At 54.4% G+C, this 11,608-nt stretch overlaps 1 protein-coding gene across 1 annotated transcript; it reads left to right on the top strand.

Annotated features, from left to right (window-relative positions):
* Window positions 1–10,887, top strand: E2F1 (E2F transcription factor 1). The gene is made up of 7 exons (XM_069496015.1): window positions 1–382; window positions 5,043–5,133; window positions 5,503–5,722; window positions 6,516–6,668; window positions 8,860–8,974; window positions 9,071–9,293; window positions 9,411–10,887. Exons 1-7 carry the CDS (start codon window positions 122–124, stop codon window positions 9,656–9,658), a joined length of 1,311 nt encoding a protein of 436 aa, XP_069352116.1. The 5' UTR covers window positions 1–121; the 3' UTR covers window positions 9,659–10,887.
* Window positions 10,888–11,608: the final 721 nt, after the last annotated feature.

Below are 11,608 nucleotides of genomic sequence, written 5' to 3' on the forward strand. Positions count from 1 at the left end.
GGGACTTTGCAGGCAGCGGCGGCCGGGGGCGGAGCGGGATCGAGCCCTCGCCGCGGCCTGCCGCCATGGGCCCGCGCCGCCGCCGCCGCCTGCCACCTGGGCCGCGCGGGCCGTGAGCGCCATGGCCGTGGCCGGGGCCCCCGCGGGCGGCCCATGCGCGCCGGCGCTGGAGGCCCTGCTCGGGGCCGGCGCGCTGCGGCTGCTCGACTCCTCGCAGATCGTCATCATCTCGGCAGCGCAGGAAGCCAGCGCCCCGCCAGCTCCAGCTGGCCCTGCCGCGCCCGCCGCCGGCCCCTGCGACCCTGACCTGCTGCTTTTCGCCACGCCTCAGGCGCCCCGGCCCACTCCCAGCGCGCCGCGCCCCGCGCTTGGCCGCCCGCCGGTACGGACCCAGGGACGTCGGGCTGAGAGCGCTGCCTGTAGCGCCGGCTCACACCCGAGCGGGCGCTGTGTTTGGCCTGGGGACAGCGGGGGGCGGGGGAGGAGTGGACTGAGGCGCCGGGGCTGGGCGGCGCAGAGCCTAGTTTGGGCCTCTGGGCCCCGCCCTAGGGTGCGGGGTGACCTCAGGCCGGTCACTATTTGCTCCTCTGTGCTCTGGGGCTCAGCTTCCTCACTGGAGCCTCTTGAGCGTCAGACTCAGTGATAATAATGGCCCACGTGTATTCAGCTGGCGCTTACTGCATGGCAGGGCTTTGACAGAGACTTACTTCAAGCCAGCTAAAACTTACAACCCCGCTAGGGGCTCGGTGTTGTCACCGTGTCCATCTGACTGAGGAAGAACTGAGGACCAGAGAGGGAAAGTGACTTGCCTCTGGTCACACAGCTGCAGGTGGTGGGGCTGGGATTTGAACTGAGGCCTGCTGGCTTCAGATCAGAATTTGTGGCTGGGTAGTGAACATGGCTGCTTGGGGAGGTTAAAGGAGGGGGTTGGGAGAAGGTCCTGGGGCCTGACCATTGGAGAGTCATTGAGGAGACCCTCGTTCCTGCTTTGATGCTCGACTGCCAGGTGCAGGCCTGGCCATGCAGGCCTCTGGGGACAGCCCTCCTGGCTGGGAGGCCTTCTCTGCAGGGGCGGGGCAGCTGGGCCAGCTGCTGATCCCCTCCTTCTGCCTGTCCTTCCATCTGCTGCCCTCCACCCTCCCAGGCCGTGGTTGCCATGGAACCTCATTAATCAGGCAGGCAGACCCCTGAGCCTCGGTGGAAGGACTGGGTGGGCTGGGCCTCTGGAAGCTGGAGAGGAGGTCTCCAGGGCCAGGAGAGAGGAAAGGTCCCAGGGAGATTCCTTGATAAAGTCCCTGATCTCTGAGCAGCAGGAGACTCAAGACCGATTCAGATTGGGGGTTGGGGGTGGGGTGGGGAAGGAAGAGGGACAGGAGAGGCCGGTGGATTACAGTGGGAGAAGGGAGTGGAAGCCTGGAGCTTGGACCTGTGGGCTGCAGGACAGGGTGTGGGGACTAGTTTGACTGGCACAGCCTGTGGGTGAAGGTGGGGCACGCAGGCAGGCAGGCAGGGGCTGGCCAGGCAGGATGGGGTCTCAGCAGGGGGCTTGGAACAAGTGGGAGGGGTGAGGCAGGGCCCAGGACCAGGAGGTAGAAGCTGCTCCACTGCTGATGGGGGTGTGGGTGGCAGCTGGTCCCTGAGGCATCTTGGGAAGGCTCCCCAGCCCCCTTGGCCCCATGCCCAGTGCTGCCTTCCTTCCAGAATCACCAAGATGCTAATAATAATAACAATAGCAGCCACCATTGTCTTGATGATTTGCGTGCCAGGCTCTGTGCCAACCACTTTACCCAATTAAGTCGTTTAACCCTGTTAGCAACTGTCCCTTTTTACAGATAGGGAAGCTGAGGCCCAGAGATGTTAGAACCATCCTATGTCATTGAGCTAGTGAGTGGTGGGATCGGATTTCCTGAGTGGCTGACTGACCTCAAGGATGCCTTGTCTCCTGGGGATGCTAATAGAGGTTGAAGAAAGCACAGGAAGGTCTTAGGGGCCCTTCCTCCTAGTGAGTGGGAGAGGTTGTAGCTTATCTCCTGCTCCAGGGGCCTGTCCCTGCGGGTACCAGCTTGGGATCTGGGCAAGCATCCTCCCTTCAGTTGTGTCACAAGCATTTAGCAGGCCCAGGGCTGCAGAGACCTAACAGAACCTGTGAGTCCTGTCCTCAGAGTTGAGCTGCAGGCAGGGTTATGGGCTTCAGGCTCAGAAGGAGGGACAGCGCAAAGAAAAGTGCCTTTTGCTTCACTCGCAGTGGTGTCGGGGGCAGCCTCGTTGGCCTGAGTGTTCCATTCATTCAATAGTTGCTGAGTTAGTGAATGCCTGTGAGGTGCTAGGCACAGAGACAGGTAAGGAGCCCCTGCCCCACAGTACTACGGGCCCCTAGGCCTTTTCTGAAGGTGGGCAGGGGAGGGTCCTGGAGCTGAAGTCTGGAAATATGGCCCACCTTTTGGCCTCCACCAACTTTCTGCACTGACGTTTGGGGCAGTCCTTGAAATAAGCTACGGGCTTGGCTTCTGCAGCAGTGAACATTCATTGAATGCCTTCTGTATACAAAGCTCTGCAATTCAGCCATTCCTTCTGCCCTGGCCTGTCCACTTCCACCCTGTTGTCATGGCCCTTAAAAAAAACGCTATTAGAGTTTTCCATTATAAATATAATACATGTGAAACTAGAAAGTTGAAGGGGGCAGGATCCCAACCCCATCCATTTTCCTTCTGTTTTCTTTCCCTGAGGTGGTTTTTGTTTTTTAGGTGGTTGTGACAATTTTCATTTTTTAAACTTTTAAAAATTTTAGTTTTCTGTTTATTTCCATGTTCATCCTTCACACTGCACAGATAAGGCAACAGTCTCCCATGGTCCTCCCATACAGAGGTCACCCCGAAATGCATTCTATAATAATAGAAACGGAACCAGAGAAGAGTTTCATAAGGTTTTTAATTCAGAAAGGGATCACATAACTATATTGCCCTATAACAGCATTTTGCTTGTCAGTATGTCTGAGGATTCTGTGTCGACCTAGCTCAGTGCTTCATGACAGCTGCTGTTCCAGGCGCTAAATGAACACTTTTCAGGACTCTGCTTCATGAATGGGTGTTTGGGTCATTCAGGTTTTTTCACCAGTGAATATCTTCGCCCTTGGCTTTCGGGGCCCCTGTGCCAGGGCTTATCTAGAGAGAAGTGGCAAAAATGGGCATCTGCTTAAGGTCTTGTTTTAGGGGGTGGCGCTGACCAGCCTTCAGGGATGGGCAAGGGCGGTGGTCTCAGGGAGGAGGGGGGAGTGCAGTTGGCTGGAGAGTGGGTGCGTTCCAGTAGGCGTGTGGAGGCCTGGGTTCTGTACCAGCCTGTTAGGGTGAAAATCTGTCCCTGCCTGTTACTTGCTGTGTGACCTCTCCAAGGTAGAGGCCGTCACCTGCTCAAAGGTGGTTGGAGGGCTTGGTGGGCGAATGCAGTGCTCAGGTGTGGTAGCTCTTCTTTTCTTGGGGTGGCGTGTGCATGGGAGGGAGCGTCATGGTTTGGAAGCGTGTGGGGTGCTTCAGTCGGCAGACATTGCTGGCACTTAGGCTCCATGGCAGACACCAGATGCAGAGATTATTTAGTTAGACCCAGGGCCCACCTATGAGGGTGAGACAGACACATCTGCAGAGATTCGTATCGAGAGACAGAATGTGGGGAAAGGTCGGGTTTGAGACAGTTCACCGGGAGAACAGGTGACATCTCTCCTGACTGATGGATGAGGTGCCTGCCCACAGGGGTGGAGGCAGCAGGTATGAAGGGGGAGGGAGGGAAGCAAGGGCAATCCAGGGAGAGGGCTAAGGCTCGGAGGCACAGATTTGTGAAACACGTGACTCAGCGGAAGTTCATATGGAGAAGTGGTGGCAGATGTGGGCAACAAGGCAATGGGGAGCTGGAAGAAGGTCTTAAGCTGGGGCAGTGACAGGGTGAGATTTGTAAGAGGCGCGGCTACAGCGGAGGCCAGTGTGAGGACTGCTTAGCAGCCCAGGTGGGAGGTGACAGTGGCAAGGAGTGCTCGGCAGCTAGATGTGAGGAGGGTGGCAGGCCGGGCTGAATGAGATTCCAGCTCTGGAAGCCCTGTGCTGTTGGAGGGTAGGGTCAGGGTGCCTTTGAGCTGCCTGTGGGACTCGATCCTTGAGTGTGGAACTGAGCCAGAGGCCACAGAGGTTAAGAGCTTGGGTTTTTCCTCAGATCTTGGGTAGAAATCCTGGCTTTGCCTCTTCCTGGATATATGATCTTGGGCCTCCCTGAACTTCAGTTATCTTATCTGTGAAATAGGGCCATTATTGTACTGCCAGTACATAGGATGCAATGAGGTAATGTTCGCAAAGCTTGGTGAGCACAGCTGCTACCATGGTTGTAGATTAGTCAAAACCAGAGAGGAGGTGACTTGCCCAAGGTGCTTGTATACTCAGCGGCTTAAAACAACAAACATTTATTATGCAGTTTCTGTGGGTCAGGGCTTCGAGGAAGACATAGCTGGATGCTTCCAGCTTGGGGTCTCTTCTAAGGTTGTAGCCAAAATGTTGGCCCTGGCTACAGTCCTCAGAAGTAGTGACTAAGGTTGGAGGATTTGCTTCCAGGCTCATCCGTGTTCCTGGTGGGAAGTCAGTTCCTTATCATTTGTGCCCATCATTAGGGCTATTTGAGCGTCTGTATGACATGGCCTATACCTAAGGCGAGGAGAATAGGGATCATCTTTTGAAGGAAAAGTATTTAAGACTTTGCAGACATATTTTAAAACAGATTTGTAGTGAGAGACAGAGTGTGGGGAAAGGAAGAGACAGAATTTGAGGCAGAGAAGTAGTGGTGAGTCTGGGGCTTGAACTTGGGTCTTCTGTCTTCCAGTTAAGTGTCTGTCCTGTGTGGTAGGATTGTGACCCTCAGGCTGTGTCCCCTAGGATCTCCCTTACATACTTAGGCATGCTGGTAGAGAAACTGAGGGAGGGGGGAGCCCAGGGGCACCAAGCCCTCCACCAGGTCTCCTATGGCCTCACTCCTGGTTACTGGGCATCCTTCCGTTGTTTTTGCCACAGGTGAAGCGGAGGCTGGACCTGGAAACTGACCATCAGTACCTGGCTGAGAGCAGTGGGCCAGTCCGGGGCAGAGGCCGCCACCCAGGAAAAGGTACCCATGGAGCTGAGCAGGCCTCTGACCAGGCTCAGGTTGGGGGTGTGTTCAGACAAACATGCTTGCAGACTAGAGTCTGGCTTATCAGGCCTGGGCCTGGGCCAGGCCTCTGGGGGCCCAGAGGGGCAGCCGGAGTGGCCTCCTGGCATGGTTTCCCCAGGCCCCGGGGGGTGGGGAGTTCCCTGGCTGGAAGAGGAATGCTATGGTTGGCAGGCAGCAGCCACAGGGCCTCCCTGTGTGGCCTTGCCAAGGGGAAGGAGCCATCTGCCCCCTCCCCACCCATCCTCCACATTGCCAGGGAGGCAGGCCTGACTGGGGTTTGGGGGTGGGTGCTGAGAGACCCTGCCTTGGTTGACTCCCCTTCAGGTGTGAAATCCCCGGGGGAGAAGTCACGCTATGAGACGTCCCTGAATCTGACCACCAAACGCTTCCTGGAGCTATTGAGCCGCTCAGCTGATGGTGTTGTCGACCTGAACTGGGCAGCCGAGGTGCTCAAGGTGCAGAAACGGCGCATCTATGACATCACCAACGTCCTCGAGGGCATCCAGCTCATTGCCAAGAAGTCCAAGAACCACATCCAGTGGCTGTACGTATCAGCCAAAAAGGGCAGACACAACTGCCCGTGCCAGCCTGGGGGGTTTTATAGCTGGGGAAACTGAGGCTTGGGAGAGGTGGCTTCCCTGAGGTGACAGATGCTAATAAGTACACAGATCTTACATAGCCAGCTCAGTGTAGCTTTACATATTTATTCACCAGGGTTACCACCTTTCAGATCAAGATATGGAATGTTTCCAGCACTCCAGAAGGTTCTCTTGGGCCCCTTCCCAGTAATTGCCCATCCCTCCTACCACCAGATGACCACTGTGTGACCACTACTCTGGCTTCTGTTGCCATTGATGAGATTTGTCTGACACGGATGTTTATTCTTGTTAATTTTGATTTTATTTTTTCCTTCTCACGTCTCTCCAGTCATCCTGCCACCCTCTCTTTGATACATCTGCGTTTTCAGTTTTTGGTAGATCTTTCCATTCTGTATCTTTTTTTTTCCACTTGACAACATGTGTTGGAAATGCTTCCCTGTGTGTACTTCCGATGCATTCTCGTCCTTTTATACAACCGTAGTACTCTGTGGTGTGTCTGTGCCATCATCTCATTCTCCAGCCCCCTATGAGGGGCACGTAGGTGTTTGCAGACATGCTGGCCAGACTTTAAAGCCATGACGGCCTGATTTGGAGCCCAGCTGAGGAGCCAGACCCAGAGCGGGGCAAGGGTGTGCCTGGGTCTCACAGAACAGGAGTGGCAGCAGGCTCAGTCCCAAGAGCCAGGGCTCCTGGGCAGAGGGGGCAGGAACTGCTAACCTCCCTGGTACCTCCCCACAGGGGCAGCCATGCCACGGTAGGGATCGGTGGGCGACTTGAAGGGCTGACCCAGGACCTCCAGCAACTGCAGGAGAGTGAGGAGCAGCTGGACCACCTGATGCACATCTGCACGACGCAGCTGCAGCTGCTTTCCGAGGATTCTGACAGCCAGCGATATCCTTGGGTTGGCTGGAGGGCACAGAAGGCGGCTTGGCAGGCGGAGGCCCCACCCAAGTGGGACCAGAGAGGCTACCCTGGGCTCTGGATTCAGGAGAGAGCTCTGGCTTTGCATGCAAGGCCTGGCCCATCATTTACTCATATTTGACATTGGACAAGTTAACCTAACTTAGCCTTCCTGGGACTGTTTCCTCTATAAAGGGGGATAATAATATTCAACCTGAAACCATGCATGTTAAAAAAGAAAAGCTAAGGCCGGGCGCGGTGGCTCACGCCTGTAATCCTAGCACTCTGGGAGGCCGAGGTGGGCGGATCGTTTGAGCTCAGGAGTTCGAGACCAGCCTGAGCAAGAGTGAGACCCCACCTCTACTAAAAATAGAAAGAAATTATATGGACAGCTAAAAATATATATAAAAAAAATTAGCCGGGCATGGTGGCACATGCCTGTAGTCCCAGCTACTTGGGAGGCTGAGGCAGGAGGATCGCTTGAGCTCAGGAGTTTGAGGTTGCTGTGAGCTAGGCTGACGCCACGGCACTCACTCTAGCCTGGGCAACAGAGTGAGACTCTGTCTCAAAAAAAAAAAAAAAAAAAGAAAAGCTAGGCCAGGTGTGGTGGCTCACGCCTGTAATCCTAACACTCTGGGAGGCCGAGGCAGGAGGATCGCTCAAGGTCAGGAGTTCGAGACCAGCCTGAGCAAGAGTGAGACCCCGTCTCTATTAAAAAAATAGAAATCATCTGGACAACTAAAAATATATAGAAAAAATTAGCTTGGCATGGTGGCACATGCCTGTAGTCCCAGCTACTTGGGAGGCTGAGGCAGTAGGATCGCTTAAGCCCAGGAGTTTGAGGTTGCTGTGAGCTAGGCTGATGCCACAGCACTCTAGCCCGGGGAAAAGAGCAAGACTCTCTCCAAAAAAAAAAAAGAAAAGCTAGTACCAGCAATAACATTTAGTGCAGTGATTCAGTACATAATTGTAGCTTCAAACTTAAGAGATATCTTTCATTCATAAAAATAAGAACTTCATTAAAATATGTTTTCTTTTTAGTAGATACATTGTTTTTTGTTTGGTTTTTTTTTTTTTTTTTTTTTTGAGACAGAGTCTCCCTCTGTTGCCCGGACTAGAGTGCCGTGGCGTCAGCCTAGCTCACAGCAACCTGAAACTCCTGGGCTCAAGCGATCCTTCTGCCTCATCCTCCCGAGTAGCTGGAACTATAGGCATGTGCCACCATGCCCAGCTAATTTTTTCTATATATATTTTCAGTTGGCCAGATAATTTCTTTCTATTTTTAGTAGAGACGGGGTCTCACTCTTGCTCAGGCTGGTCTCGAACTCCTGAGCTGAAACAGTCTGCCCACCTCAGCCTCCCAGAGTGCTAGGATTACAGGCGTGAGCTACTGCGCCCGGCCCCCAGATTGTATTTATGAATTTTGGGCACAACTGTCAAGTGACACCAAGATCATGGGTCAAAATAAATTCTCAGAGGTGGGTGTGGTGGCGCTCACCTATAATCCTAGCTGCTCAGGAAGCTGAGGTGGGAGGATCACTTGAGCCCAGGAGTTCAAGGCCAGCCTGGGTAACATTGTAAGACCTCACCTCTAAAAAACAAAGAAAGAAATTCTCTGCACCAGGCCTGGGTTGGGATAAGCTCTTTTTTTGTTGTTGTTTTGTTTTTCTTTTTAAGAGACAGGGTCTCGGCTGTCACCTGGGCTGGAGCATGGTGGTGCAGTCATGGCTCACTGTAAGTTTGAGCTCTTAGGCTCAAGCTATCCTGCTTCAGCCTCTCGAGTGGCAAGGGCGTGCCATCACGCCCAACTAATTTTTTTATTTTTTGTGGAGACAAGGTCTCACTATTGCCCACGCTGGTCTTGAGCTCCTGACCTCAAGTGATCCTCCTGTTGTGGCCTCCCAAAGCACTGGAATTATAAGGATGAGCCACTGCCTGGCCTGTATTGACCATTTTATATGGAATTGTTGCAGGCAGCCATCATCATTAGCTAGGGATTAGAAGGGTAGAAATGTCCCATTGTACAGACGTAGACACTGAAGCTCAGGAGAATGAGGTAGATTTTTAGCAGGTGGGAGATTGAGAAGATAGTGACTAGGCAGATGTGGGCCCCAACTTGTGAACTGTGTGGGTGAGTGGCCCCCCAGGGGTCAAAGGTCACATGGTCCTTGACTCCACCAACCCTAGCCTATGTGACATGCCAGGACCTTCGTAGCATTGCAGACCCTGCAGAGCAGATGGTCATGGTGATCAAAGCCCCTCCTGAGACCCAGCTCCAAGCTGTGGACTCTTCAGAGGTGAGACCTGGGACTCTAGGCCTGTCTAGGTCGGGCTGGGCTGGGGTGGTGGTGGTCCCTGGGGCCTCAATTTACCCTGTCTGCGTCTCTACCCAGACTTTTCAGATCTCCCTTAAGAGCAAACAAGGCCCCATCGATGTTTTCCTGTGCCCTGAGGAGAGTGTGGGCGGGATCAGCCCTGAGAACACCTCATCCCAGGGGACAGCTTGTGGGGAGGAAGACAGGGCAGCTGACCCTGCCACCACAGTGCCACCGCCATCATCTCCCCCCTCATCCCCCACCACGGATCCTGGCAAGTCCCTGCTCAGCCTAGAGCAAGGTGGGTGAAGGTGGGTGGGGCAGGGCCCCTGTTCAGGGTGGGTGGGCAGGCATGACATCTCCTTCTGTCCTGTCTGCTGGGGTGTCCCGGGCCTGTGATGCTCCCCCATTTCCCCAGAACCGCTGTTGTCCCGGATGGGTGGCCTGCGGGCCCCTGTGGACGAGGACCGCCTGTCCCCGCTGGTGGCGGCCGACTCACTCCTGGAGCATGTGCGGGAGGACTTCTCCAGCCTACTCCCTGAGGAGTTCATCAGCCTCTCCCCGCCACATGAGGCCCTCGACTACCACTTTGGCCTTGAGGAGGGTGAGGGCATCAGAGACCTCTTCGACTGTGACTTTGGGGACCTCACCCCCCTGGATTTCTGACGGGGCCTAGGGGGACCAGGGTCTCCTGAGATGCCCACCCAGTGTCTGCAGCCCTGGAGCCCCCTGCCCCTGGCCGTCCTCCCCACTCCCCTGATTGGAAACGTTTAATTTATACTCGTCTCTCCTATCTTCAGTGGCGTCTAGCTCTGGGGTCTGGCTACTGCCAGGAGGCTGAGCAAGCCCGGAAGGGAAGGATTCTGTGTGTGTGGTGTGTATGTGCATGCACTCAACACCCTACACGTGTGTGCCTGGGCTGAGTGTGATGTGTGAGCATGTATGTGTGCATGTACCGGGGAATGAAGGTGAACACATCTGTGTGTGCACTGCCGACACGCCCCAGTGTGTCCACGTGTGTGCATGAGTTTACGTGTGCGAGTGGGGGGGCTCTAACTGCACTTTCGGTCTTTTTGCTCCGGGGGCCCCCACAAGGCCCAGGGTGGCCGCCTGCTCCCAGATTCCTGTGCACTGACCAGGCCGGGCGGGGAGGCCTAGGCTGGCTGGGTTTGCAGGACAGCGAGAGCACTTCTGTCTTAAAGGTTTTTCTGATTGAAGCTTTAATGGAGCGTTATTTATTTATCAAGGCCTCTTTGGCAAGCCTGGGAGCCAGCAAAGGGTAGGAGGGTGGGGCTCATACCCTGGCTCCCTATACCGCTGGGCTAGGGCAGGGGTCCCTGAGCTGTTCTTTCACCCCACCCCGAAGGAGCTGAGGCCTGAGTGATTTATTTATTGGGAAAGCGAGGGAGGCAGACAGATTGACTTGACAGCCATGAGTGGGTGGATGGTGGGGTGGGCCCTCTCCAGGGGGCCACTTCAGCTGCCCCCCCAGGATGGATATGAGATGGGAGAGGTGAGTGGGGGACCTTCACTGACGTGGTGGGCAGGAGGGGTGGCGAGGGGGCCCTCCTGTGGTGTTAACGTGCCCCCCTTCGTTGCTCTGCCCCACCCTCCAACCTGCACTTTGATTTGCTTCCTAACAGCTCTGTTCCCTCTTGCTTTGGTTTTAATAAATATTTTGATAATGTTTGAGCTGGGTTCTGGAACTCTATTGGGAGCAAATCTGGGGATGGGAGGGGCCAAGGTTGCTGGGAAAATGCCCATTCTCCACTTCCCTTCCTGTCTCTGGATGATTTACTTTGATGTAAGCCCCATAATCCTAAGAAAGGTAGGCTTCATCACCATCTTGGTCCTAACTTAAAAACCAGTACAGTAAATATTTTTGTAGAAAGTCAGGAATGCTACCTAAGTCAAAGTAATGAGTACACTCTCCCCAGCCCCAGAGGCCACTCTGATCAGTTTGCTGCATTCTTCCAGACATTTCTGGGCATTAGTAAACATGCAACAGATACAGTGGACTGGTTCTGTGTCAGGTGCTTTCCAGTTCTGGGTACAAGTGTGTTCCCTCCCTTCATGGAGCTCTCAGGGTCTAATGGAGATATGCACAAATGAGAAAATCAGGAGGGGCTTCCTGGAAGAGGTGATGCTTGAACTGAGCTGTAGGGAAAGTAGGAGCTAACCAGGAGGAGTACACCAAGCAGAGACTAGTATGGGCAAAGGCCCTGGGGCAGGAGGGAACAGAGCACAGAGGACCAGAGAGAAACCAATGTGGTCAGAGGGTGCTGGAGAGAGTTCAGTCTTGGGTTTTTTTTTTTTGTTTTTTTTTTAGACAGGGTCTTGCTCTGTTGCCCAGGCTAGAATACAGTGGCATCATCATAGCTCACTGCAACCTGAAACTCATGGGCTTAAGCAATCCTCCTGCCTCAGCCTCTGAGTAGCTGAGACTACAGGAGTATACCACCACACGGGGCTAATTTTTCTATTTTTTGGTAGAGACAGGATCTAGCTCTTGCTGAGGCTGGTCTCGAACTTCTGGGCTCAAGCAATCCTCCCACCTCGGCCTCCCAGAGTGCTAGGATTACAGGTGTGAGTCACTGCACCCTGGCAGTCTTGAGC

Source organism: Eulemur rufifrons, chromosome 20 (genome assembly GCF_041146395.1).
Source record: "Eulemur rufifrons isolate Redbay chromosome 20, OSU_ERuf_1, whole genome shotgun sequence".
Taxonomy (NCBI): domain Eukaryota; kingdom Metazoa; phylum Chordata; class Mammalia; order Primates; family Lemuridae; genus Eulemur; species Eulemur rufifrons.